Source organism: Mycotypha africana (genome assembly GCF_025528875.1).
Source record: "Mycotypha africana strain NRRL 2978 chromosome Unknown BDF20scaffold_11, whole genome shotgun sequence".
NCBI classification, from domain to species: domain Eukaryota; kingdom Fungi; phylum Mucoromycota; class Mucoromycetes; order Mucorales; family Mycotyphaceae; genus Mycotypha; species Mycotypha africana.
In genome coordinates, this window is record NW_026515735.1 from 1218490 (window position 1) to 1246235 (window position 27746).

A 27746-nucleotide genomic window follows, 5' to 3' on the forward strand; every position below is an offset into this window, starting at 1 on the left:
AAGAAATATTTATATAGACTCCACCAGTGAATAACAATGGTATACAAAGAATAAAGACAAATAACGTAGAATCAATAAGCTTTAATCATATATTTTCAAATTCTAAATATGGGGGGGGGGGGTCTTCGTTCTTTTAGCGAAAAGTTACTTATTAACGTGTAGATGATTAATTTATATAAAAATTTTAGACATAAGAAGAAGCAGAATTGTTAGTAGGAGGATTTGTACGATGTTGTTCGGCAATAGACAGAACGGACATGATTTGATTTTGCTGATCCGCATTCAATTCCTTCGTTAATAGGGTATAAGAAGCACTGTTATTCTGTTGCATGTTTCTAAACACTTGCTCAAATCGAATATACGGGTCGATTTCATCTAAGGGCGACTCGAACAGTATTTCCTCTTCTAATTCTTCTTCCTCTCCATCGTCAAATTCACTAAAACTATCATTGTTGTGCTGAGCTGCCTGACTGGCTAAATATTCCAAATATTCATTGTCCTCGTCGGGAATATCGTCATCCTCCCCTAATTCATACTCTTCTTCATCCTCGTTGTCATCAGCTCCACTGCCAACACCACTACCAGTAGTGAAATCATCTCCGTAATCCTCATCATCGTCAAAGTTTCCATACAATTTTTCCATTTGTTCACGATTTTCCATGGCTTTAGGCAGTGTTTGGAATACGGAAATCATGCATGCTAAAATTTGTGACCAACCAGCTTGCAAGGTCGTAGGTACCATTTCGGTGGGGATTTCCAAAAGAGAGCATAGAGCCACAATCACGAGCTTTTTATCATGCACACGCGAAAATTTAGGCAGTGTATTGAACCATAAAGTGAAGAACCCTTGAGTCCAATTATTCTCCTCCAACAAACGTAAGGTAACGCTAGGATTATAGTACAGGCAATTGATAACAACTTCAATACAATGAACCTTGAATTCGGTTGTCTTCATAGAACCTGTGAAGATATATTGGAAAGCCAAGTTGAGGAAAGGAGCCAAACACATATCGACATGACCTCGGCAATTGAGCAGTACAGATTCCATAAGTTTGCAACCGCAAATACGATCTTGTTCACCAACACGATCGCTCTTCATGACGGTATCAATTATGTCGAACATCATACGTTGAACTTGCTCGTTGGCTACAAAGACATCCTTACCATAAGAAATATAGTTGTCTAACGGAGGTAACATCTCCTCCATATAATCGATGCCAGAATCCTTGAAGGCTTTATAGATCAATTCGAAAACGCTCCACATGGTAGGTGTAACTCGTTTAGCGGAGAATGTACATGAATCGATGATCTCGAATATTTCATCGTACAAGTCTAAAATACGATTCTCTAAAGTATAGGTGATAACAGGTAAAAGAGCATTTTCAAGTTGTTGCAGAATTTCTGGTGTGCTTTCCAAACTGAGAATCAATGTGCCGATGGTCTTAAGGACACCCATAGCAGCCATGGTCTTATCGCTCAACTCATCAATGTCACCTGTAAATTCATCGTCATCAGCGGTAGCTAAAGTATTGCTCTGATTCAATTCTTCCATAATACGCAAGAATGTATCACGTAGTTGTGTACATAGTTGAACGGCAAAAGGAGTCAACTGTTCAGCAAATACTTCGACAAATTCTTCCATGACATTGGCGAGAGTGTCGATATCAATTTCATTTGTCAAGTTGAGCAAGGTTTGCATGATGAATGGAAGGCTGGGTGCCATTGCATTACGCACACTTTCATGACGGATCATAGGTTGAAGAGCTAAAGAAGCTTGTACTTTCACCGCAAGTTCGTCATCACGGATACAATTCAAAACACATTGATATAAAGTGGCCAAATTTTGTTCGTTGGCAAAATCCAAATCACTAAAATGACGTGTCAAATCACAAGCGCGTGCTCTTAGGAATGGATACTTGCTCTTAAATTCAGGGAAAACATGAGTGACAAAGAAAGGTTCCATCATGTTAGCAACCGGTGATTTCTTTTGCAGCACTTGGTAGGCCAAACCACCAATCATACACATTGCACCATCCTTCTCTTTAGGATTTTTTTGCTCTTCGGGAGCTTCTAAATACTTGTTCAAAACACCATTGATGAAGTTCAAAATACCCATGAATGTATACTTCTTACGATCACGCGCTAAATCGATCAAAAAATTCATGGCATTCGTTTGGGGTGAGTGAAAATCTTCTAGAGGGTCAACCTTCTTATGCACAAATTCTACAGGATCCTCGTCCCATAATTCTTGGTCTTCGTCAGAAAAACAGAGCTGAGGAAAAATGAAATGCGCCACCAATGTTTCCACATGAGGCTTCAGAAGCTGCCATGTTACTTTGTTCTTAACACAATCCGAAAAAAATGATGAGGTGAGTGCTAAACACTTGGGAGGGATCCAAATCTCTTTTTTGATCCATAATTCCACTTGTCGTAAGTAGGCCTGAAGAATGTTGGGTGCGAAGTTAGTGGAGAATGATTTGGCAAATGCATTGTATTCAGGGGTACTACGAGGCATGGTTGCAGGATTGCCATATTTTGAGAATAGTCGATTGAGACAATGGTAAGCCCACTTCTTGGTCTTCCACCAAGGATAACGATCACGTTCGTCAGGATCTGCTGGGAGTACCTCATTAGGGATGCGTTTCTCAATTAGTTGTAGAAAGAGTGTACCCCAAGGTACAAGTGAATTGGCGTCTTGTAGAGTTTTCGGAAGTTCCGCTTGAATACCAGAATGATAGATCTTGAGTGCTAACTTTAGCATTTCGGCTGCTTCCAGCGTATCATGTGTGATAAGGTTAGAAGCAATATTCTGTATGGCTGGGAATGTGAGCTTAATCAACTGTCTAAAAGGTTCACGATTGTTGCCAGTTCGCCACCTATCACAAGCTCGCATAAGTAACACACACTTTGCCAAGTTACTGTATTTGTTGGATCTAATAACTTACTGATAAACCTTGACCACTTCACGTAGAGCTAGAAGACCAACGTAAACTAAGCGGTAATCACTAGAGGTTAAAAATTTTTCTAGTTCACTCACAAAGTTCGGCCATTGATCTGGAAAATCATTCGTTAGAATTGTATTTAGGGTAGATGTAAGTTGCACTCTACAAAAAGAAAAACCAAAAAAAGATAGGTTGTATACAAATAATAAAAGTGTTAGTACGTTTGCTACAGTATACTTAGTAAGCGTAAATGTCCTCAAAAACGTTAATTCCATTCAAAACTTACTGGACTTGATTAGGAGCAGTAACCAAGGCTTGCAAAATAGACTGTTTTACCATGTTACGATCGTCATTGTTAATGGGAACTGCAGACTCACGATCACCATCCCACGCCTTATTCAAGCGATTTTTAAAGTAAATAGCAGCTATATGAGAAATAGGTTTTCATTGTCAATATGATTGTGTGTGTGTGTGTGTGTTTGTGTTTGTTAACAGCGACTGCAATGGAGATTTACCTGCTTGACGTGCACCAAGTTCTAAATCTTCTGAAGCTAAGATCTGCAGAACAATGGGTAGGAAACCGTTGTTGGCTTCGATCTATAATGCATAACAGTAATTGTAGATTATAAGTTTAATAACAAGTTGGAGATGCTTCTTGTCAACAGACAAACTTTTGACAGTTACATTTCTGAGATTTAGTTCAGCTTGTTTATGAATATTCGGATCAGGGTGGTAGGTTGCTACAAACAATTGATAGACAGAATTCTGATCCATATTTGCTTCTTCTTTACTGTATAACTTTGATACAGAGATTTATAAAGGGGAAAAAAGAAATGGCTGATAATTGGCAACGGATAAGAACCACAGGAAAGAAAGGAGCAAAGATGCCGAGTATCTCTACTTAGAAAACTTTTTCTGAAGCTGCAGTTGTTGTTGGTTAGAAAATAAAAACCAGCTTTGGTGACTGTGCCTACTCTTCAGGAAGAATCAGGCACGTCAATTTCATCATATTCATTTCTCTAAACTCGTCCACGAGATTCTAATAAAACCTTTTTATGGGTTAACGGATAAAGTTAAATAGAAGAAGCTGAAGTGAGAATCGGTCCAATTGTTAGATTAGACAATAGAATTATAAATGATAATTTTACAGGAATGAAAGCTTTTTCTGTTCACGCTATCATTAATAGTCTGTAATTCAGAAATGAGAAGAATTATCAGTCCCGTACCTGCGTATGAACAGAGTTTTACATCCTTCAGTCACAACAAAATTTATCTAACCCTCACATCATTTTGTTAAAGAAACAATCATCCATCTTATCGAACTTTGCTAAAAAACTGTCTGACATATGAATGAGAACAAGTCATTTAAGGTTATAAAAGGAACAGGCTGGCTTTTACCAAATCAGTTGGAATTTTTAAGTGGCAAGAATAATGGTCAATAATCGTATCAAGCAGAAAACGACCAAGAATTATAAGCTTATGACTTTTTGATGATTTTCAGAAAAAGGTAAAATATTACCAGTCTGTCTTTAAAGGTAACAGGATCCAGCAAAACTTTTCTATACGCCTGCGACCAGAAAGTAGCATGTGATAGTACGGAATAAAGAGTTCGGTTTATAAAAAGAAGCTCCATCTGTTGTTGCATGCTTTTGACTAACTAGAAGCCTTATTTTGCTGTAGGAAGATTTAACAATTAGCTGGTGTAGGTGCGTGTATGGTTACAAATAATCAGTACAGTCGCTTTTTTTTTCTCATACGATGGTCGATTCAACCCCAATTTGTTGGCATATGAATTGCTGGCCAATAACGTATATTTTAGCGATGCAATTTTCCTCTATTCTTTCGATTTTGAATATTATCCTTATAAACCGTCTGTTTGTCTGATTTCAAAGCGCTAGTCCAATACTGTTATTTTAGATGTAAAATAGATTTTCTGTTCAGAATAACGTGATAGTTAAAGCACAGTATTTAAGTAATGGGTAAAGGATAATTAAGGTTAATAAACCGTTAGAATTCATACGAATTTATCCGTTTCTATTGTATAAGAAATTCTTTTATGCTTTGTAATCGAGCACATTTTTAACCTTGGCTATTTTTTGATGACTGGAGGTGGAATGACAGTTTCACTATGTTTATTATATAGCATTTAACCAAAACGACGACAATAGCAAAAACTATGGCTACTGTATATGATTTTATTCATTGGCCGCATTGAAATATTCTTGGGAACCGACAGCGTCAGGTTTGATAGCTTTTTCACCACTCTTCCAATTTGCTGGGCACACTTCTCCATACTTATCCGTAAATTGAATTGCTTCTATCACTCTCAGAGTTTCATCTACTGAGCGTCCAATTGGGAGATCGTGAATGGTGGAGATACGGAGTTTACCCTTTGGATCAATCACAAATAATCCACGGAGAGCTACGGTTCGATCAGGTGTCAAAACTATAACATTAATAAATTGAACGTATCAGAAATCTGGGCACTGTAATGTTTGCTGAGTTGTAATCAATCATAATGTATACCATTATAGCTAGTGGCCAATTGTCTTTTTATATCAGAGACTACTCAAAAACAGTCATTAGTAATCCTTCCGTCCAAGCAAATAATTGAATGTCAATAGAGCATTACCGAGAGGAATATTGATGGAACCTAAACCGCCCTGCTTCCTAGGCAAATTTGTCCATGCTGAAAATAGATAATACAACGGAAAATATTGAGCACGAAGAATACATTACAGCCTTCCCAAAGAGCTTAACATACCTAAATGTGAGTGAACATTACTATATGCAATTGATTAGCTTAGAAGTATGTAATACATTTTTGAAGGTTTTCTCATTCGACTTACTCTACACTAACGCCAACAACTTCAGCACCTAGTTTTCTGAATTCATCGATACGATCGCTAAAGGCAATGATTTCCGTAGGGCAAACAAAGGTAAAATCAGCAGGATAAAAGAGCAAGACAAGGAATTTACCGTTGTAGTCTGCAGAGCTCAAGTCCTTTATCTCTCCGTTAACAAGAGCAGGAGCTTTCCAAGTAGGAGCAGATACTGGTGGAACACAAGAAGAATTTGTTTAATAAGAAATTATAGGTTAGTGACAGTCCAATACACTAGAAACCACAGCCTAAATGGACAGCACGTACGCATGACTTTCGCTTGTTTTTTGATTTGTGTACGATTGTCATCGCGCTTCTGAATAAAGCCAGCGTTGTTATTGTTGCTGCTCGTCTTATGAAAAGTTCTTGTCGCAGCAGGTACAACTGCTTTGGTAGAATAACGGATACTTGTGGTAGATAAGGCTTTTGAGAGGTTGCTACCAATTGCTAAGCGGCGAAGAGCTGACATGTTCAAATTGTAGAAATTTCGTGGCTAAAAGAACGCCTTCAAAATCTGGTTAGAAAACTTCAGGGGAGTGACCCTGATTTCAAGGTTTGAACAAGGTTAAAACTCCACGACAATCGGCATTGCTTGGATGTTGCAGATAAATTAATGCGTACTACGTGTTTAAGGTGGTTTCCCGTCAATATATATCCGTCCAACCATCCCATTGTTACATACAAGTGGCTAGCTTTTCAAAATGCTATATCTATTCCTTATGCTTCAGTTGTACGCTTAGTTGAATATCCCCGCAATCTGGAGTAATCATTGCCGACATAGAAATAGAACGATCAAGGTCTTCTTCGCCTCTTTATTGTTGAAGTCTCCGTCGTTCTAACTGTTGCTGCACTTCTCAACTAGATCCCATTCCTAATCGTATAACGAATAGTATATTTGGCAGACCTGGATGCTTGACCTATTTCGCATTCTTATCTGATAATTAAAATTTGATACAAATGTTTTGCCACCTTCGCGAATGATAGTAAAAATTATTAAAACCTTTACAGTAAGGCAGCGATAATGGACAAAAGAATGCAATAAAAATAAGTGCGCTCAGTGTTTCCTTCCGGTCGTTTTCCTTTTCATCAGAATTGCCTTACATCCTTTCCCAAGAGTCAATGCATCCATTACATCCTTTATTGCGGCCTTAATCAGCAATCGAACCCTTTTTCATGGAACTTTTTTCATGACCATAGCAATTGCAAGGAGCAAGCTTTTTTCAATAGCCTTGTTATGAAGCGAATACCGCAATTCATTAAATTCAGAAGTGAGAAGGTTTACTCGTAACTGTGCAATTTTTTCATAAGGGGTATATACCGTTTTATAGGTCATGGAAATGAATATAATGAGGCCTTAGTGAAGAAGGAAGTCAGCCTATGTGACGACCACTACCATCATTGGCTGAATGACTTATTCCACCTTTTTCACTAATACAAGATAGATTTTTTCCTTAAAGATGATCTCGTCTTTTTATTTGTTGGCTAAAAATGATGTTTTCACCAAAACATGACTTCAGTAAGTAATATTTCGAGCTATCAATAAAAAGCTAACTGCCTACTTTTTTCTTCGTCGATTGTTCAGCTCTGCTTTGTTATTCTTTAATCAGGAATTCGGAACCGCGTTCTTAGTGCCACTTCAAAGGACCCAGATATTGAATAGCTATCTCTGTAAATGACTAGAAGATATCTCTTTTGACATGTCTTCTGCAGAAGTAATGATGCAGGGATTAAATGAAGCTTTTTACTGCGGAAATCTTTCATCTTCAGGGTTCGACGCATTACAGTATCAAATGTATGATTTCTCATTTTTGCTAGGAGCTTCGGCTTCAAGAGGAGCGCTAAACCTCCCAGTTGATGTATATAAGTAAACGCAGTGATGTCGGTTTATACTGTTCATCAAATCAACACAAGATGGATAGTCACCGTAGAGAAAGCCGGATAAAACAGTTTTATTGTGTTATGTACTTCATCGCTTTCACTATGCGTATAAGCCGACACTTAAAACAAATAGCCATTTATAGTTCAATAGCGTTTGTAGTCTGCTTTAAATATTACAAAGAATTGCTGTCATTTTCGAATTGAAATGCTAAGGAAGTGGTGAGTGTTCAAAATTAGACAGTGGGTATATATCGCCTTTGGTTATACTACTAATCATGCGGGCAAGCCATGTGTACACACCCATAGCTTAATTTGTAAGTAAAAAAGTGTAAAGAGAATATCTGTTGCTATGAGCCATCAATCATCTGCTGAACTGATCGCTGAGTGGTTACTATCATCAGCACTATTATCGTCGGAATTCATATCAAACGTACTATTAACGGGATATGAAGGTTGGGTATCGAATTCATTGTCAACATCATTACTCTCATCGACGTATCTTGCTCCCTTCTGGTGTTCCTCGCCCTCTTTTCTATCGTAATCTCCATAACTAGAGATCGAATCTTTTTTACTTAAGAAGCTGACATACTCTTTTACAGCGATACCGATGCAATACAATGCTGAAATATCCATTAATGGAAAGTTTACATCTTGTCGTGCTAGATTCTCTGCTCTGAGATTGATTGCTTGCAGCAATGACTAAAAACCAATGGTGGGTATGTTAGGCGCTCTCAACATAGTTGTTTCGTTTATACAGAAGATTCACTTACAACAAATGGATATCTTTCGTCGATATCAATTAAGGCTGTAAAAAGTAAAACAGTGACAGTTGTTAAAGATCGACGATCAAAAAATACTGAAAGTAACAAAAAGATTTCTCTCCACCTCTGGCATCAATCTTTCTTTTTCTGTCAATCAAGACTGATCTGTTGAGGATGGTATCAGGCCTTATTTTCTGTTTCTCTATACGTGAGAGACTGCCTGTTTTCTGCTTTGATATTGGTGGCTTTGCAGAAGACTTTCGGTTCGCCATTGTATAAAAAGTGTTGGCTTAAGCTTGAACAGACAAGTAATGTCAAAGAGAGTTTAAAAAAAGAAACTGAGTGATCAAATTTCCAATTTGAAACAAATTTCGCAGTAAGATTATTTGTTGACAGTGAGCAGGCTCTGCTATTACGCGCTTTTACATTGTGACCATAAAGCTGCAGAGAACTATAGTAATTGCTAAAATAGTAGCAATAGGCTGATAATGAGAGCCTGTTTCTCGATCTTTGTGCATATAATCTTCCTTAAAGCATTACCAGATGGATGATTTGTACCTTGTCATGATTGTGTGTATCTTTTCATAAATGATGAGATAATACTGGTCACTGCTGGGGCTTTCCATCATAGACTATACAGAACTTATCATAGGTTATACATTTTTGCGGATGGGCCAGTAGCGATACTTCAGCGGTCGTCATTTGCGAGCACACATCAAAATATATAGCAGCAAACATCCAATCCTGGATAAAACTCTGCCAAGGGTTCAAAAAATTGCTTATTATTACAAAAGTAATAGTCAATTGATATTGTGTATGATTCTTATGGCTGTCGCAGGAGACATACTATTTTAATCTGCCATTTCGAGCATTTCTCACAATTTTCTGTGATAATATCAAATAAAAGGCTGCTGCTAAACATAAGGCGTCTTACAATAATCAAAATGTTTGTTGAAAACTGCTATAGACGTTGACAAGTTCCAAAAGGTCAAATTCTAGTTCACACGTATACGGCTTTTATGAGAGCCAATATCTCAAAGATTGAAGTCTGTACCAACTGTAAGAGTTTAGGTCGCATGACCGTACATTGTCTGAAGAACCCTGTTGTTTACTGAGACGTATTGTGGTAAAGGAGGCCAATGCTGCGAAAATCTGATATGCTATTTTAAAAGTGCCCGCATGGAGAGGATATGACTGCCTAATCATCTTTCTCTTGGATTGGTCTTGATGAAGACGCTGACAAAATTTGGCAAAAAGAAACGGCTTAAAGGAAGCTACGTGTTAGGTAAGATGTTGAGATCAGCTCACAAAAAGACTGATATAATACTGCGTTTTACTTCAAACCCTTTACGCCAATTTTTTTTTTTTTTTTTTTTGTTCAGTCTACTTCACTACTACTACATTTCGAAGATTTTTTTAAAAAAAATTGGGGGACTAGCAGAAAAAAAAAATCAGTGATTGTTCGAAGTTAAATTCGCGGATTGAGAGAGGTTTAATTCATAGATAGATTGAAAAAATGCTTAGAATGGTATATTATTCAAGCAATAGAGTGCGAAATAATGTTTTTAAAATGCTCAATAGGAATTTCATGAGCAGCTTCAGCAATTCTATGTTCAAGTGTTTCGGCATCTCGCAGGCTATGACGTCTAACCTTACGCTTAACTAGAGCCCAAAACTGTTCAATGGGGTTGAGCTCTGGAGAATAAGGAGGGAGAAACATACACTTATAATTTCTGTTGCGTCCCTCGATTAAACTCTCGACCTTCCTACGTGAATGAATAGGAGCGTTGTCCATGATGAGGTGAAAGCCCTTCATTCCATCGTATCTATCCATTATATCCAACGTTTCTGTAAAGAATCTTAAATAGTGCTCGGTGTTAGTTCCTTCTTTAGGCTCATTAACAGGAGCGACCGCTTCTAATTCTTCCTCTTCTTACCACCTTGAATTTTTCTCACTTTTGGTGGCTGTCTTGGAATACGTATACTCAAATTTATAACACCACCTGCCGAAACAGCACCAAGAATGGTATGAGTGGGGGCTTTTGTCGTAGATGTAGCGGTTACTGCCATTTGGCCCCTTGGTGCCCATGCTCTGCTTGACTTCATATTAATGTCAAAGCCGGCTTCACCAATAAACACGCAATTTTGGGAATATTCCATGTCCGTTTGACTCCATTCAACAACCCAATTGTAACGTTTTTTAATTGTGCTCAAACTCATTCTTGCCTCAGACCAGAAAGTCATTTGCTTAAAAGTCAAGTTACATTCGTTCTTTATGAATTCATGCACTCTTGCTTGACTTTTTAATTTCTAGGCTATCCAACTTGCTTGTAAGCATTTCAACAGCGTCCTGGATATAGGCATTAGGATTCTCGTCGTAAAATTGTTTCAAGCATCCTTATACGTATCCTGAAGCTGTGGTTTCGGCCTGTTCTGGCGATTGGTGCTCTTGCCGAGAACAAATGAGTCAGGATCTTCTTGGTATTTTTTCCACCAAGTGCGCGCAGTGCTTTCTTTGACACCTGCCTGAAGTGCAGCAGCCCTAACTGACATCAGTTTTTCTATCTTGTTTTAAAAAAAAGCTCTCTTGTAGAGAGGCTATAATCACAATATTTGGGGGCTCTTTCAGTGCTTTTACGCACGGATGTTTCCCTCTCATTGTTATTCCGCTGATGCTGAACTTCTTTGGGCGTAACAGGACAATTTTCCAGGTACGAATCAAGGCTGACTAGTTGCTTGATGGCAAATGGGTCGGCTGGTTCATCTATAATATCCAATGCTTCATTCCCCCTCTCATCGGAAATTTTTCCCTAGCCATTTTCCGTTAAAAAGACTAATTTTGACATGTCAATGTAAATTTTGACTAACAGCGATCAACAATGAATTAAACCTCTCTCAATCCGCTAAACTCTTCGAACAATCACTGATTTTTTTTCTGCTAATCCCCCAATTTTTTCTAAAAAACTCCGCGAACTTATTTCAAAAAATCTTCGAACGACCGTACCAATTTATAATCCATGGATTGGAAATCAGTGGGTCGTATATTAAAAATGCTACTGGGTCCTTCTTAGTCAAGAATTACAAAGAATGAGTCAGAATTTAGTCATATGCAGAATGGCTTGTACGTAACCTGAATAAACGATATTAAGCTGAATTACGATTAAACATGCTTTTTTATTATATAATTTTTAAACCCAATGGGCACACAGATAAACTTCATATCAGAAAATTGCCCAGGGCAGCTCGATTTGAGAATAGAGCGATGCATAGTGTCGGTCAGGGTGCCGTGGTGGGCGAAAAAGCATACTATCTAAATGGGGGAGGGGGAAGGGGCTAAACTAATCATTATAAATGATAGGTTAAGCTGAATTACCGTATTTTTGCTTCAGATTCAGACTCTTTGAAGAAAAATTCGGACTTTTTATGGGGAATATTTATACTGATCATAGAAAAATTTTTGGACTGATCAATTGTTATATTGGGATTCTTTACGAAGCTGTCTTAGACCGATTTCTTTTGCATCCCAAGATGGTCGCAAACACTTTTTGCTTCCATAACCGATCCACCAATCACCTCATAATGAAGCGACCAGGAGAATATAATGTGAAACCGCGGTTGCACTCACATCTTTGGGCCAAGTACTCATAGATTCTACAGTGCAACTTCAAGCCTACGTCAATAGATTGCGGGCAGGCTCTTCTATAGATACCGACGACCCAGATCAAGATTTAGAAACATCACTACTACGACGATTGGCCAACAGTGCCCTTTGGTCTCATTTGGCTTCAGCGTTTAGGCTTTATCCTAACAGCCGAATACAACAAGTAGCAGATATAGGGGTAGTTCCCAAACGGATGTTCCATCTGTTCTGGTCCCTTCCTTTGTTTCTTCCGGCTCGTGACCTAGGCTATCGCACCATTTTGAAAAAATTACCATGCTTATCAGTCTTACAAGCAGCAGGGGTAGTGTCATCTGCTACCTGCAGATTTTGTAATCATGATATTGATATGTTCGAACCTTTCAGAAGAAGTTGTTCTCAACGCTGGCAGATATGGCAAGAAGGCCTCGCGGCATATTTCCCGTCCTTCTGCTTTGATTCTTAAAGCATCTCTGCCGCTCTCAGATTACACACGCCACCATCACTACCTTCGTCTGAACAATCTTAATTTTTTCACCGTCTGATTAATATTCCCAAAAATATTGTACTTAAAATCCCAATTTTCTATTTGTTTCATCTGAAAACCAACTCAACGCTGTCCGAATCTGATCCGAAAAGACTGTAGTAGTTTATCACTCTGGCTCCCAATGACCTTTGTTGAACGTGATCGATGTCTACGATGGCGCCTTGGCTGGCTACCCAATAACTACTCAACCAGTTGCCTCTACCATCCAACGCGTACACTTACAAAAGCCCACATCATTGACTGCCTTAAGAAACACAACCGCTTACAGCTTCCCCACACCATATCTGATCCCATCTTTTTTTTTGCTGAATTTGTTACCCACCAGTCCTTCAAGGCAGCACAAAATACGGTGCCACGCTTGGACACTTCGATGGCCCACTCTGCAGCTAATACTATCTGAAGTTGACTACCTCCAACATAATAAAGAGCCTTCAACACCGCCAGAAAACCTAGGACAGCTACTCTTGGATTGGATGTATGCTGCGCCCGCGATAATTGCACCTTCCCTAGTTTGCCTCTGATCATCTTCCCTTTTTCCTTTGTCCCGTTAAAGGTTTTTTAATTCCCTCACACTTTCCTTGAACCTCCCCGGGCAATTTTGATAAGTATTTATCTGTGTGCTCATTGGGTAAAATTTGATTGTAATAAAAATATCTCTTTAAACGTATTATAGGGCAGGAGAATCTTTTTCCTATCTGTCAAACAATTGCAAATTTCTCTTTTTGACCTATCATCATCTGCCGTGTGTTGTTGTGGCTAGCGTATATATTATTCAATTTAATCGACGCTTTCACATACATTTATTACCTTCATAAATGAAGGTTATTGAGTAGAATAAAATCAAGCATTTTCAACATCAACAAGTGAATACATTCTACAGGATTTTCAAGTCAATCCCTAATAAAAAGCACATTAACTGCTATTTCTTGGTAGATCTCGCTAAACTTTTCTTGTTTTATTTTTTTCATGATGGCTGATAATTGTTTGTTTACTCTCTATATGATCTTTTAGGCTTCTTTGAGTGAGGCACAGCCAATTAGCCAATAGCAATTAGTTCGAAACGAGAGGGTCGGGCGCAACTCAGATCTAGCAAAGTCAGTCAAAAAAAAAGGCAAAAAGGATCAGCTTTACCCGACGCTTTTCCGTGGGATTCATCTCGGCAGAACGGACGTTTTCCAAGGTTGTCATTCTGTGAAGTGTTTGCAATTTTTACAATTATCAGACGTCTATTCCCTCGTCTATTGAGTGAAAGTGGCCTATAGGCAGTAACAGAATGGGAAATAGCATGATGAAGGACTATCACGTGGCAAATGGTTTACTTTTACCCGGCCAGTGTTACTGCAAGTGCACTGTAGACAGCCACTCTTTTTTTACAGGCTACGTAGTAGAAGGGGTTATTGTTACACGATTGCTGTAGCCTTGTCCAGCCTTTTTCCCAGGCGAATGAGAATAAAGGTGGAGATCCAACTTTTTCATTCCCACCTTCTTTTTGAAAATCTGGAGTGCGTATTTCACTTCATATGCTCCATACTCATAAAACAACGGGAAACATCATTCCTGAAATATTCGTCATTCTAAACACAAAGAGCCGCTGTGCAAAAAATACATGTCATTATCTTATTGACGTGGATCGGTTTTGGACGGTCCTTTTTCCTTTTGTTTTCTTCATTTTCATCCATGGCAGTGTGACCGTATGTAGATCAGAGACAACGCGGAAAGAGTCTCGCGTATTGTAAACGCCTGCTGTCCTAACTGATAAAGCTTGCCTATGGTCAATTCTGCAATTCTTTGTTTGATCACTCTTGAACTCGAGTAGTTTATAATGAATATAGTATATTACATTTCTGAAAGGGGAAAAAAAATTTAACGCATTTTCTTCAGTTCTTCCGCTTATGGGTTGGTTTCAGGTTTCCAATGATTTTAGCTATTTTCGCTTACGGTATAAAATGTTGGAACTTGGGGCCGGAGATAGACTTCCATCCAATAAAGCGTTGATGACTAACACTTTAGGTAAGGCATTTTCGTCCATTCGTCTAAAATTAGAATCGCACATCGTTAAATGAAAAATGTACATGTCTTTCAAAGGAAAGTTATGTTTTAGGCCATTGAATAAGATGGCAATCGCTACATATAGCTTTTTTAAAGAAGAATAGCTGTAATGACTTGTATGCTTCTTCCTAGCTTGTATTATCTATACAAATCTGTCATATCTTGGAAATAATATTGTTTAATGAAATGCTTTTCGTTAAAACGGAGATCATTTTAGTGATTTCTGCTGTTCAATTGGAGGATCCGTACCATGGAAAGAGAGTATTGAAATCACTTGTTTCTATGCTGACTTCCATTTCAAATTGAAAGCCCTACAATGGGGTTTTTTTTTTGCACACCTTGATTGTGGCGCATGGCTTGGCACCGTTACAGAAATAGGTTAATTATTGCCCAGTGTTACCACGCTTACAGCAGAAACCGAAAAAAAAAAACTTTACTCCACTCCCCGCGCATTTTTCACTTTTTTCCCCTTTTCTTTCACTCTAATCTTTTTTTTTTTTTTCTAAAGTCACTAACACTACCTATTTTATCATCTCTTTTTTTTTTTTTTTTAACACTTCTCTTAACCACTCAGTCTTAGAAAAAAAAGAGATTTTCAAAGTCCCAATTTTTTGAGCATAAGAGCCAAAAGAAAGAAAGAGTATATCAGAAAGAGTCGGTGTTTCCTTTCTTTCCCTTCACATTTACTCATATTAATGACTATTGAAGAATCACAACAGCCACAGAACTCAATTAAGGCTACGATAACATCTACTTCTTCACCAGAATCTTCGAAAGCTGTAAACATCCATCAGCAGATAAAGAAAGGATCTGAAAGCAATTCAGACAAATATATGAAAGAATATTTACCTACACCTGTAACGCCTGCTTTAGAATATTCTCAACTGCATCACCCTCCCTTTAAAAAAGAAATGAAATCAAACAATAAGAATACATCTACTGCTACTACAAGTAAAAGTAGTTACAGTACTTTTTCAGTTATCAAGCCAACAGCATCTACGTCATCAAATTCATCTTCGCCACCGTTAAGACACACAAACAAAAGTGCAATCACTGCGCCCACTGTCACCGCCACAACAACCTCTTCAACTACTGACAATGCTAAGCCCTATCCCTGTCCTGAATGTCATCAAACTTTCAGTCGACCGCATAATTTGAAATCTCACCTTACGACGCATTCTTCTGAGAGACCATTTCAGGTAAAAATACGGCTATAATTAGAAAGTGGGAAATGCAAGCCTCAGTTTTTCCGGTTTATTTATTTTTCATTTTTCATTTTTCCCTTTAGTGCGACGTCTGTAATCATCATTTTAGGAGACATCATGATCTTAAACGCCACCAAAAATTGCATACAGGGGAAAGGCCATATGTTTGCAAAGACTGTTACCGCTCTTTTGCTAGATTAGATGCACTAAATCGTCATCGTCGTGCAGATGGTGGCACAGCTTGCAGTGCCGTGCACCACCAGCAAATCAATAAACAACAACAGCAACGTCCCGCCCTTGTTACTTCTGGAAGTACTAGCACTTCTTCTATAAAATCAATTGTCAGCAAGGGCTCTGCTAAAACAACTGCCAATGTTACTACTACTCCTGCTTCAGCAGCCGGCAACACAAGCGACAATACTTCTCCGAGTTCCACGAATTATAGTCGACCAGTTATCCCTCAATTACATATTCCTCATCCAGCCTCACACCTCCATCCGAAAGACTACCATCCCTCCCCAGTCGCTCCTCCCACGTCACAAATGAGTTCGAATACTGCTACAAACAATTGTGCAGCGCCTCCAAGCACCTCTTCTATACTCAATATACCTTCATTAGCCTCGACAGCAGCGCCAACAGCAAATACGTCTGCCTCTCCGCAAAATAGTTTTCATTCGTCATCAAGACTGCAATTATTACCTTCTCCTAATGCTTTACCTAATCTGCCAATCACCGATAACCTAACACCTATTTATAATAATCGTATCAGCCATAATAGTAACACACCGATGTCCACAAGAAGTTTACCGACAACTCCTCTATCACCGCCGCCACCACCACCAACAGCATCAGGAAGTAGTGTCCATAATAGTCACACTAAGCAGTATCATTATTACCCTCCCCATTCAAAATCACCACTCTATCATCCGTATCAACATCCTTCATCCACACAACAGAAAACAGCAGCACAATCTTGGTCACCTTCTTATTTCCGCGTACAACAGCAGCAGCAGCAGCAACATTCGAATGGTACAAACAGTACGAGTAGTACCAGCTATAATCATTGTACACCACCTGCATCTAATTGTTCGCCACGGCCTCTTACTCTACCTCCGCTCTCGTCAGCGTCTTCAGCGTCGCCTCCTGCTATCACTTGTCTAAATTCACTTCAGCATCACCATTCACCAGCTCCACCACTGCAACCCCCGTCGTTAATAGATAAATTACAACAAGAAAATGAAGCATTAAAACGAGATTTAGATCAAATTAGAGCAATGGCACAGAGGGATATAAATTCAATGAAAGCACGAATGCATGATTTGGAAGTCGAGAATAAAGTACTACGGTCCTTGATTCAGAATTCTTCACCACAACAGCAACAACAAGAGCAAGTAGTAGAAGATGCTAAAATGGACATGGATGGTGACCGGCCAAGCAATAGCAGTCGTTACGCTCATAGCCGCACGGCCAGTCAAGCAAGTAGCATTCATCCAAGTGAAGCATCAGAGGCAACTGTTCCCGCTTCAACAGGAGCAGACCCACACATGAAAACAGAGTTCATGTAGAGCATCCGTATTTTATGCAGCGCGCGCAATTCATTTTGCAACTCTTTCTCCTTTCTTTATTTAATTAATAAATTGTTTGATATTTATATGACCTATAGCTCCTGTTGTGAAATTGCGCTCCTTGTTTTTCTCTACGTTCATTTCTGATGTGGTCCAGCACAAAAGCGGGAGAAAGAAAGAGAGAGAGGGATGAGCCACTTGTTACACAAGCCGGAAAGTTGATTCGATCTTGATTTTCAACGGATACATAACCATGATGAGTGTAACGTGATGCTGCTTTAAATAGAAAGTCCCTATATCCAGCACATGTTACAACAGTGTACATAAATTACTGGTCTTTGAGGTACATGGAGGTGGGGCGCGAGCTTCTTTGTTAGATTTTCATAGCCTCATTTTGTGCAATCCATGAGCCTCCCAAATGACTTTTGTGTAAGGATTCCATGTAACTATCGACTTGGAGATGAGTGGTTTCCGCTCCAAAAGGCTCGAGGTTTTGCCTTGTGTACTTGGAAACAGCTTGAACCCCAGAAACCAGAAAAAAATCGTCGGCTTCTTCTATTTCTTTCGACGCAGAGCGAAATTCTGTACTTCGTTTTCTATACTAAATAAAGTATGAATAAATGCTTCTCTTCTGATGTTAGTAACAATTTCTTGTTGTTTTTTTCTTTCGGCCAAACCCCTGTGAACATCAAGTAAATACGCCACAACCTTACTCAAATTGATATTTGCGATTGTTCTATGTGAAATGCAGATGTGAAAGTAAGCTCAGCACACTTCTAACCATTCATCTATCTCTCATCCAAAACAGAATGGCACACTTTAACGAAGAAGATGGCCGAAACAAAATTGACAATAGGGAAATGCTTTTTCACCGAGAAAACAGCAACAGAATGGTAGGAATCGTTTGTTAACACTCTGTGGTCAATGAGAACGCAGCCTGTGTATGTGTGTGTGACTCGGTGGGCCATGATTATTAAGCAATTTATATAGCTATTTTATTTCGAGAAGATCTTAATTGTATAGAGCCAACAGCTTGGATCCTTTGATTCCAAGCTAAAATACGAAGAAGCAATCCGCGTGTCTAAATCAATCGGTAAAATATACCGCTTTTTTTAGATGCTTGCTCGAAATTAATGGAACAGAGATGTATCCTTCATAAAAATAAATAAAATCGCTCTCTTCCACGTTAATATTGAAAGCAGGTGGCCTCTGTAAAAATTTTTCCACGATAGGAATTCTAAAGGTTGAGTCCACCTTAAATGGTTGTAAAATTTTTCCAGCCTACAGTCGTTTGAGACACGCACATACTGGTACATTTCGGCAATATTAAACTAGAATTGGCAAAACCTGTAGAGAGTCTGTTTATGGTTTTCTGTTCGGGGTTCCCTTCTCTTTTAAATGAAAGAAGCTTACGTAAAAATGTATAAGATAGAACATAGGCATGTAAACCATATTGAACTTGGTCACGACATCTGAAACTAGTATTATCAATATACAATGTTCTATTTTGCCTTTAGTAACTTTGGTCATACCTCATTCTTCGAAGAGCTACCATTGTAGTGATTATACAAAGACCAATACAGTTAGATTAAAGGGCATATGGTTACAAACTTTTTGTGCGTGAGTGACAGTTGGGGTGGAATAAGTGTAGTAGTGATATGTTTACAGTGATTTGGAAACAATTGCACTATAGTTTTTTTACAAAAGCATTATATACCTCTTTCACTTGCGCTTTTTGGAAAACATATTCAGCTTATAAGACGCAAAAACACGAAAGCGACCGTTTCCATATTTCTGTATACTCATACCAGCCGATGACTGTAGAAAAATAGGTTCACAGAAGCTATAGCAACACTTGAGAAGTTAATGCAAGGAACGTACAATGCACTTTACTATCAAAATTCTTTAGTTTAATTCAAAGCAAGGCGTCTTTTTAATGTTTAGTCACAGTTCGATCACTTTATCCTTGGAACGCCTAATAAGCATAAGCTTGAAGCTTACAATTCAAAACCATCCTTTCAGTGACAAATTGGATATAATCTTGAAAGTTGGAAATGAACTAATCATGAAGCAACAATCATATCAGAGATTTGACCCACTTTTCTACTAGCTTACGATAAAATACGATAGTTATAACTATTGGTGAGCTTAAACACTGTTTAACTTTTTTTTTTTATCCGTTATAACATACATTTACACTGCTTGAATGGTGTTACAAGCAAGATATGTGCCCCGAACGAATGCAGAGAGCTCGTTGTAAGACAAACCAGCATTGAGTTGCAGACTTTAATCTTTGATTTCGCCACTTTGCGCAGATGCATCATAAAACTAGATTTTTTTTCAGTCTATTCTTACTTTGCCATTGTAAATTGTTCATGATGTTGTAAATAAAATTGAAAGGGGCACGAACGAGAAGCCATAAGAATTATAGTGAAACAGTCATTTCAGGGGCACTAAAATGTATCTATAAGAAAAGAGATGGATGCTCTCTTTTGTATGTTAATATTTTGCCCTCCTCCCTAATGCATGATAATATTTGTACAGGACTCCCCCCCCCCTGAGGCCCTAGCTCACACATCTAATGACACTTTAAACCACTAAGTGTAACACGCATTGGCTACAGGATTTCATCAGTGAGGCAACTTCAAGCAGCTAGCTGCGCGGCCGAAGCGTTAACATTGAGGATTTTATGAGAAGCAAAAAATACAAAAAACAAGGATGAGGTATAATAATCTATCAGGTTTGCTTCATTTCAGCGTAAATGCTCTCCTATTTCAATCTTGTATGTATCTTACCGACCTTTGCATCTTTTATATCGTAACAACATCTTCAAATATAGAATGGGTGAACGCTTTTATAAGCGTTTGACGGCTGTACTAATGTTTGGAAATGTAAACTTTCTGTTTCATTTAGTTTACTCTTAGTGCGCAATGGGAAAGGGAGCAGTACTTATAGAACAAGTAGAAGCAGGTTACAAAGCTGATATTGCCTAGTGAGATACGCCTTGGTCGGGTCTTCTGACATTAAAAGATCTCATCAGCAAACAGTTCGGGGGCTCTTCCACTTTCTTCTTTTTATTCTCCACAACTTTGAAACAGCCAACCTACAACTTGATCAGTTTTTCTTTTGAGAGAGATTTAAGATGGATTTTGTTAAAGATTTAGACAACAGGCTTCTTTTCGCAATTCCTAAGAAGGGACGTCTCTACGAGCAATGTTTACAACTGTTGAATGGTTCTGATATTCATTTCAACCGTCGTTCGCGACAAGATATTGCTCTCAGTACCAACTTACCCGTTGCACTCATCTTTTTACCGGCTGCTGACATTCCAAAATATGTAGCAGAAGGTAATGTCGATTTGGGCATTTCAGGCCAAGACATGATTGTCGAAAATGAAGTTGAAGATAAGATCAATCAAGTGATGGAATTGGGAATTGGCGCGTGCCGTTTATGTTTGCAAGTGCCCATGCAGAGTGGCTTTAAAAGTTTAGAAGAATTAGCAGGCAAACGTATCGTTACAAGTTTTGACGGATTTGCCAAAAAAGTGTTTGAACCTATCGATAAAAAGTTGGGCACGAAGACTGTCATCAATTATGTATCCGGTTCAGTAGAAGCTGCTTGTGCTCTAGGTCTTGCTGACGGTATCAGTAAAGTATATCCTTCATTTTCAACTCTTACATATTGATTCTTCACACTCCTTCATCATAGTCTTCATTAACCCTTTCTGTATCTATTTAGTTGACTTGGTTGAATCAGGTGAAACAATGCGTGCAGCTGGTCTTCACGATATTCATACCCTTTTAAAGACCCAATTTGTTCTTATGGCCAACAAAAACTCCAAACATCAATCTTTGATTGAAAAGCTCACATCACGTATACGTGGTGTTATTACCGCCGACAAATATGTCTTGTGCACTTACAACGTGGAACGCAGTAACTTGCCGAAGGCCGTAAAAATTACACCCGGTCGTCAAGGACCTACTGTGTCAACTCTGGACTCTCACGAAGGTTGGGTAGCTGTATCTGCTATGATTGAAAAGAAACAGAAGGGCGAAATTATGGATAAATTAACTGAAGTCGGTGCTACAGATATCTTGGTAATGGCATTTACCAATTGTAGAGTCTAATTAAAGAGATATGTACAGCAGAATAGAATTATATAGTATAACGTATAACGCAATACATGCAATACAACCTTTATTTATGAATTGAATAATCTTGAATAAAGTCGATCATGCATACCTTGGCATACATCCAAGAGAGGATTCGTTTGGCAACAGTCATCTATGCTGATATGCTCAGTTTCTTTGATTATTTTTTCCACAGCAATTCTTGATCTAAATAAAAGCTTCTGTGCCTCATAAGGGCCAACAATGTTTAAACGAACAGCTGAAGAATATATAGTCCGAGAAAACAAGTACAACCATAAATGCAGAGTATTTTCTAGATAAAAAGAGGATTATTGTTATTTATACAGGGCTCACAAGCTTATCATGTGTGTTTGTTTCTACACTTCCAAATCAAAATGTACCTAAATCTACGTCTAAACATCGACAAACAAGTCCATAGCAAACAGCAAAATGACCATCCACCTTTTCTGCTCGAATTTTATTCTTCCACTGCTTCACAATCTGTACATGTTCCTTATTGATCTTGTTCTGTATTTTGCTGTCAACAATAGGATCCTCCACAAAACATTTCAGATAAAGAGTTAGCATAGCAATGCCTTGCGCTAAGGATGCTCTTCGTGCTACTGTATTGCCGACCATCACTGCATCACAAACACTGTCCATTTCTTCCAGATAGTCCAACGGGTTATCTTGCGATAACGCTTCATAGCCAGCTTTGACAAAGCAGTTTGTGTTGGAGGCATAATTATGAGCGGATGAGAGAACGAAATCTGGTAGGTTTTTCTGGTCTACTAGCCCTGCTTGCCAGCTTGCTTCCAAGCCTGAAGAAGCAACAAAACCGCCAGTTGGTAATGCTGAATCCGTCAAGATATATAGCAGCCATGAACTTGTTTCATTAGAGGCAAAAAAGGGTGAAGATTCAACGGGAGAATTAAGTGGAGGGGTAGGGAGTAACATGTAAACACAAAAGAAAGGAGGAGATATCTTTCTGGCAGGATTAAAAGAAACGAAAAACAACGATTTAATGCGGGGTAAGAATAAAAAAGCAGATAATTCCTTACCTCAGGCACTATGTTGTCTTTGAAAATAAGAACCACTCATTTTTCTGTTCTTATAACTTTACGTAAACATACAAAACGTAACGGCCAAAGAATTTTTCTGGTTTTGAGATAACCCCCTCACACTTCAAACGTTCATCAAATACATAACATAACACGATATATATAATTTCTTCACAATATATTGTTTTTATTTTTCAAAAAGAAGAAACGAAATTAGTACACTTTAATTTACTTAAAGAGTACGAGTAACTTGCCAGACACGGATGATGTTATCAGAGTAACCAGAGAAGAGGGTAGCACCATCAGCGGACCAGCAAACAGAAAGACATTCGGGGTCAGGGTTCTTTCTCTTACCCAATTGAGCGAATTCAGGACGAAGTTCATCAACAATAGACTTAGATTCAAGATCCCAGATCTTGATACCGTTAGCAGTAGCAGCACAAAGCCAGTAACGGTTGGGAGAGAAGGTAAGAGCATGGACAACAGATCCAGCATCCAAAGAGTAAAGATGCTTGGCTTCGTTCAAGTCCCAGAGCATGACAACACCATCCTTACCGGCAGAGGCACAGAGAGAACCATCGGGAGAGACAGTGACAGTGTTGACATAACCGTTGTGACCAATGAAGTTGGTACGGAGCTTCATCTTGGTGAGATCCCAAACCTTAACGAGCTTATCCCAACCACCAGAGACGATGAGAGGAGTAGCAGGGTTAGGGGAGAAACGGACACAAGAGACCCATTCGGTGTGGCCATCTTCGGTGATGTTGTACTTGCATTCACCGAGGGTGTTCCACAACTTGATAGACTTATCACGGGAACCGGAGACGATTTGACGGTTATCAGCAGAGAAAGAAACAGACAAAACGTCGTTAGTGTGGCCAACGAAACGACGGGTAGTGGTACCACTGTTCAAATCCCAAAGACGAAGAGTCTTATCCCAAGAAGCAGATAAGGCAAATTGACCGTCAGAGGAGATGGCAATATCTTCAACAAAGTGAGAGTGACCGACGAGGGACTTACGAGGGACACCATAGTTCATTTCATCCCTAATAGAATATCAACAAATGGATAATTCTACGTTAGAATTGCTGGAATCCGATGGTACCTTTGTACTCAATCATTGCTTTGTCCACACGATTTGTTCCCTCTTTTAGAACTCTTAACAGTCCTCTTTCTCAATAAAATTTCTGTTATGTTCCCTTTACCTGGTGAGGTTCCAGACAATGATGGTCTTATCACGAGAGGCAGACAAAACCATGTCAGGAGCTTCAGAGGTGGTAGCAATGGCAGTGACTAAACATTGAATGGTAAGCGATGTACAAAATGTTAATGACGATTCGGCAAAAACTGTCCGTAGCTATTTATTGCTGAATCAAGAATGTTTAAATGTTCAATGTTTGATGAATCTTTACCCCAATTGCCATGACCTGTCAAAATAGATAAAAACAACGCAAAGAATTAGTATACATCCATCTTTATCCATCTGTTTATCCATAAAGCACATCCATCTATGTCTATTCTTTGCCTATATGTATTACCTTCGAGAGTACCGCGCAAGGTAAGAGTATCCATTATTCGCGAAATTGAAAAGGAAGAAACTTATACTTTAGTCAGTTTGAATCATTCCTTTTGTTGCACTGCATTCGATTCACTTTCCACAATTTTCAAGTTTTGATCCTGCAGTGTGTTGTCCGGGCAACGATTTTATCAAAATCAATATTGGCCAATCACAATTCATTTTCCCTTTTTTTTTTAAAAAAAAGGTGGAAGTGCACCACACCTTTTCTATTTCCTTCCCTTCACACTTGATTCAATGAACTCTATATCGCCGCCTCTACGTAGAGGTATGAAACAATTAGAACGCTCAGCGTTCCAAAAGATTGTTACAACTTGGGCTATACAAGTTCCTATAAAAAAAGTTGGTGTGGTCGTCAAAAACTTTTCAGAGTAAGACAACAGATCTGCAATAGATCTCGAATAATGCGATCCATTTACTGTACACATGGCAAAAGTATATTGAACAATCACTTTAAATAGTTATTTATTCAACCAGCCAAGGCTTAGGAATGTCGAACCTGATCCAAACAATAAAGAGAACAAGATAGTTTTGCTGAAACTGGACTTGGATAAGATTGGTAAATCCTTTGAATCGACGAGTAACAAATAAAATCCTAACTATTTTACATGTTTGTAGATGATTTACCTGTCGATAAGCTGGACTTTTTGAAAAAGGAACATTTTGAAGTAGTAAAGCATACTATAGAACTAGATTACGCTTATTGGTCGACCGGTAAATAGTGAGAATTGAAATTGCGGAATCAACGAGAAGAAGTCTTAGGCAATTGTATTCATCCGTAACAAAATGATAGAACAGATTTTACATGCGGTTATGCCTGAAGATTTTACCGATATTCCATCCTCATTTACACAAGTTGGACACATTGCACATATGAATCTTAGAGACCAGTACTTGCCTTGGAAGCATTTAATCGGACAAGTGATATTAGACGTAAAACGCGCGCGAAAGGAACAGCTTGCATTTTTTTCGTTTTTACATATCTAATCCGAAGAATGTGTATATTTTTCCATAAACGTAGAAAAACAAAGCAATCAAAACAGTGGTAAACAAGACAGATAACATTGATACAACGTTTAGATTCTTCAAAATGGAATTATTAGCAGGCGAAGATAATATGATTGCAGAAGTTGTAAGTAAAGTTACTATATGCAGAGAATTGAAACGAACAAGACGTATTCATGAACCTTTTTGATTACCTTCAAACAAAAGAAAGAGAGTGGCTGCAGATTTAATTTTGATTTCTCAAAAGTCTACTGGAATTCCCGACTTCATACTGAACACGATCGATTGATTCAACTCTTTAAACCAACAGATTTCGTATGTGATGTCTTTGCTGGGGTAGGACCTTTTGCAATTCCGTCTGCTAAGAAAGGAACAACAGTGTATGCCAACGATCTGAATCCTGTGTCTCACCAGTACATGCTGAGAAACATTCAACTCAACAAGATTAAGCCGGACCGTATATTTCCTTATAATCTGGATGGTAGAGCATTCATTCGGCAAGCTGTAAAGGATTTACACAATGCTAGATTACAACAAAATAATAACGAAAGTGACTGGAAGACATTTGACCATTTTGTCATGAACTTACCAGCAACCGCCATTGAATTCTTAGATACCTTCCGTGGACTGTTTTACGAATACAAGGGGGCGTTTTTGACAGCCAAGGTAGAAACCCGAAAGTTACCTACTATTCATTGCCATTGTTTCACCAAAGATACGGAAAATCCCCTAGAGGATATAGCACAACGTATTGCAGATAGGATGGGCGAGAAACCCGATTTAGGAAAAACTGTATTACATTGGGTACGTAATGTGGCACCCAAGAAAGATATGTACTGTATATCGTTTCCTTTAAGTCACGAAGTAGCATTTGCTGCACCATCATCAATTAGGTATATGTTTAGCAATTTTTGGATTGTAAGAATAATGAAAAGTCCACTTCTAACTTTTTTCTTTTTTTGCATTGTATATTCATCAAATTTTATAGCGATAAACGTAAATTGTCCATCACGCAAACTGATGCGACTACAGATTGTAGCAGTAATAAAATCCTCCGTACCGAATGAAAATCAATAATAAATATTCAAAGGAGCTGAGTGGCTTGAGAGCTCTTGTTTTTCTGTACCTGACGTGATTTTACACATCACGCCAGCATTATTATCTGAAAGAATTCTTCCGCATGTCGCACAGTCACGGTATAAAATTGAGACAAAGCATCAAGAGACATACTCTATACTTTATTGATAATCATAGCAAGGATGTTCGGTCTTTCTTTGTAGATGAAGTGCATCATGTTATGAACCCGAGTCAACTCTATAGCTTCTTCCAGATAGCTATCTTTTCTTTACCAAGACGAGAAGCATGTCCAACTGCATCTTTTATGTATAAGAGTTCAAAATGGTCAGATAGGAGATCCCTATACCTATTGGTAGAATGGTAAAACTTCGTTAGTATGTAACATTTTTCAAAGCATGTGCTGAATAGAACTATTAAATATGATTTTACAATTGCTCATTCACAGCAAAAGGAGGTCCACCTTCATGATCGTCAATAGGAAACATTAGAGTAATCAGGATACCATCTTTGGCAATTATTTCGCTGTATCTCCTTGCCCATGCAGGGCGCAGATAAGGTTCCAAGGCGCACAAAAAGCTACAGGATAACATCAAAAAATTCGAATCATCAAAGCATTTCATTTTATCTGCGATGCACAACATTGGAAGTGATACTTTACGTGTAGTCATATGCCAAGCTGTACTTTTCTACAGGAATCTCAAAATTGAAAAAGTCGGCGCATCGAAAATCGTAATTCTTTTCTGCAGCGTTCGGATGTGCCTAATATTTCAATAGTCAGGAGAAGAAAAATCAGTTCGTCTCTTGCTAGGTTCGTTTAGAGTATTTGTTCTTACCTCATGTAACTTCTTAACACAAGTTTGACTAAAATCCAAGCCTGTGACATGTCTATCTTTGGTTGCCAAAAATACAACATCATAGCCTAAGTTGACAAAATTATAGTTTGATGGATTTTGGTTATACGAACATGTATGATCCATTCAGTATTGTAGTATAAGATGATTGTCTTTAGACATGCATTGAAAAACCGTATTTACCCGAACCGCATCCAGGAACGAGACCTAGACCACTTTCAGGAATTAATTTCTTTGTTTCTTCGTTCTTAAATAGAGCAGTAAGGGCAGGGCTAGATTCACCATGATCCCATAGTGTGTTGCCTTGCTGCCATTTCTCTTCCCAATCTAAATGGTACACAAATAATAAACAGCATGAGAATGCAGCAGTTTAGTACTGCTTTATTTGATCCTGCCGGGAGAAAATAAGGGCAAACTGGTAGTTTATATTCATTCTCTTTACCGATCTCTTGTTTTTGAGGATGTTCAGTCGACATATTTCTTATACTTTGATGAAATATCAGATAAAGAACAGAATAAATTGCGTATCTCAAATTTAAATAGTTTTGTTAATTTTTTTCTTTGCTGACGGGCGATGACG

General features: G+C 38.4%; 13 protein-coding genes across 13 annotated transcripts; 4 read left to right on the plus strand and 9 right to left on the minus strand.

The window, feature by feature from the left end:
* Window positions 1-184: 184 nt before the first annotated feature.
* On the minus strand, window positions 185-3716 carry BDF20DRAFT_827594 (armadillo-type protein; the record flags this gene model as incomplete). The annotated part of the gene is made up of 5 exons (XM_053078178.1): window positions 185-2876; window positions 2946-3104; window positions 3229-3367; window positions 3458-3539; window positions 3627-3716. 5 exons carry the CDS (start codon window positions 3714-3716, stop codon window positions 185-187), a joined length of 3162 nt encoding a protein of 1053 aa, XP_052932548.1.
* A 1421-nt stretch (window positions 3717-5137) lies between these two features.
* BDF20DRAFT_826995 (thiol peroxiredoxin) lies at window positions 5138-5991 on the minus strand (the record flags this gene model as incomplete). The annotated part of the gene is made up of 5 exons (XM_053078129.1): window positions 5138-5388; window positions 5469-5510; window positions 5575-5631; window positions 5707-5726; window positions 5792-5991. Coding segments are annotated over 5 exons (570 nt in total), but the record flags the coding sequence as incomplete, so codon positions are not given.
* A 2068-nt stretch (window positions 5992-8059) lies between these two features.
* BDF20DRAFT_839259 (uncharacterized protein) lies at window positions 8060-8735 on the minus strand (the record flags this gene model as incomplete). The annotated part of the gene is made up of 3 exons (XM_053079254.1): window positions 8060-8401; window positions 8473-8507; window positions 8588-8735. The coding sequence occupies 3 exons, from the start codon at window positions 8733-8735 to the stop codon at window positions 8060-8062; spliced, it is 525 nt and encodes a 174-aa protein (XP_052932550.1).
* Window positions 8736-10009: 1274 nt separating this feature from the next.
* BDF20DRAFT_806539 (uncharacterized protein) lies at window positions 10010-10159 on the minus strand (the record flags this gene model as incomplete). Its single annotated transcript, XM_053076525.1, has 1 exon — window positions 10010-10159. A coding segment is annotated over one exon (150 nt), but the record flags the coding sequence as incomplete, so codon positions are not given.
* An 865-nt stretch (window positions 10160-11024) lies between these two features.
* BDF20DRAFT_894530 (uncharacterized protein) lies at window positions 11025-11410 on the minus strand (the record flags this gene model as incomplete). Its single annotated transcript, XM_053082407.1, has 2 exons — window positions 11025-11273; window positions 11388-11410. A coding segment is annotated over one exon (249 nt), but the record flags the coding sequence as incomplete, so codon positions are not given.
* A 1331-nt stretch (window positions 11411-12741) lies between these two features.
* Window positions 12742-13047, plus strand: BDF20DRAFT_826725 (uncharacterized protein; the record flags this gene model as incomplete). The annotated part of the gene is made up of 1 exon (XM_053078101.1): window positions 12742-13047. A coding segment is annotated over one exon (306 nt), but the record flags the coding sequence as incomplete, so codon positions are not given.
* A 409-nt stretch (window positions 13048-13456) lies between these two features.
* On the minus strand, window positions 13457-15168 carry BDF20DRAFT_991114 (uncharacterized protein; the record flags this gene model as incomplete). The annotated part of the gene is made up of 5 exons (XM_053085338.1): window positions 14946-15168; window positions 14586-14857; window positions 13973-14144; window positions 13779-13903; window positions 13457-13521 (listed from the first exon to the last, which is right to left on the minus strand). Exons 2-5 carry the CDS (start codon window positions 14719-14721, stop codon window positions 13457-13459), a joined length of 498 nt encoding a protein of 165 aa, XP_052932554.1. The 5' UTR covers window positions 14722-14857; window positions 14946-15168.
* A 439-nt stretch (window positions 15169-15607) lies between these two features.
* Window positions 15608-17466, plus strand: BDF20DRAFT_827099 (uncharacterized protein; the record flags this gene model as incomplete). The annotated part of the gene is made up of 3 exons (XM_053078137.1): window positions 15608-15895; window positions 15985-16471; window positions 17120-17466. 3 exons carry the CDS (start codon window positions 15608-15610, stop codon window positions 17464-17466), a joined length of 1122 nt encoding a protein of 373 aa, XP_052932555.1.
* A 3142-nt stretch (window positions 17467-20608) lies between these two features.
* Window positions 20609-21593, plus strand: BDF20DRAFT_827604 (uncharacterized protein; the record flags this gene model as incomplete). The annotated part of the gene is made up of 2 exons (XM_053078179.1): window positions 20609-21113; window positions 21205-21593. The coding sequence occupies 2 exons, from the start codon at window positions 20609-20611 to the stop codon at window positions 21591-21593; spliced, it is 894 nt and encodes a 297-aa protein (XP_052932556.1).
* A 304-nt stretch (window positions 21594-21897) lies between these two features.
* Window positions 21898-22655, minus strand: BDF20DRAFT_894547 (uncharacterized protein). The gene has a single exon (XM_053082408.1). It carries the CDS (start codon window positions 22551-22553, stop codon window positions 21987-21989), a length of 567 nt encoding a protein of 188 aa, XP_052932557.1. The 5' UTR covers window positions 22554-22655; the 3' UTR covers window positions 21898-21986.
* A 234-nt stretch (window positions 22656-22889) lies between these two features.
* Window positions 22890-24229, minus strand: BDF20DRAFT_916691 (guanine nucleotide-binding protein subunit beta-2-like 1; the record flags this gene model as incomplete). The annotated part of the gene is made up of 4 exons (XM_053084483.1): window positions 22890-23703; window positions 23863-23950; window positions 24070-24084; window positions 24196-24229. 4 exons carry the CDS (start codon window positions 24227-24229, stop codon window positions 22890-22892), a joined length of 951 nt encoding a protein of 316 aa, XP_052932558.1.
* Window positions 24230-24470: 241 nt separating this feature from the next.
* Window positions 24471-26315, plus strand: BDF20DRAFT_981163 (Met-10+ like-protein-domain-containing protein; the record flags this gene model as incomplete). Its single annotated transcript, XM_053085125.1, has 6 exons — window positions 24471-24604; window positions 24695-24792; window positions 24852-24947; window positions 25027-25166; window positions 25255-25365; window positions 25446-26315. 6 exons carry the CDS (start codon window positions 24471-24473, stop codon window positions 26313-26315), a joined length of 1449 nt encoding a protein of 482 aa, XP_052932559.1.
* Window positions 26316-26552: 237 nt separating this feature from the next.
* On the minus strand, window positions 26553-27642 carry BDF20DRAFT_916693 (S-adenosyl-L-methionine-dependent methyltransferase; the record flags this gene model as incomplete). Its single annotated transcript, XM_053084484.1, has 6 exons — window positions 26553-26661; window positions 26745-26891; window positions 26974-27074; window positions 27149-27234; window positions 27350-27493; window positions 27609-27642. 6 exons carry the CDS (start codon window positions 27640-27642, stop codon window positions 26553-26555), a joined length of 621 nt encoding a protein of 206 aa, XP_052932560.1.
* Between the last annotated feature and the right edge of the window lie 104 nt (window positions 27643-27746).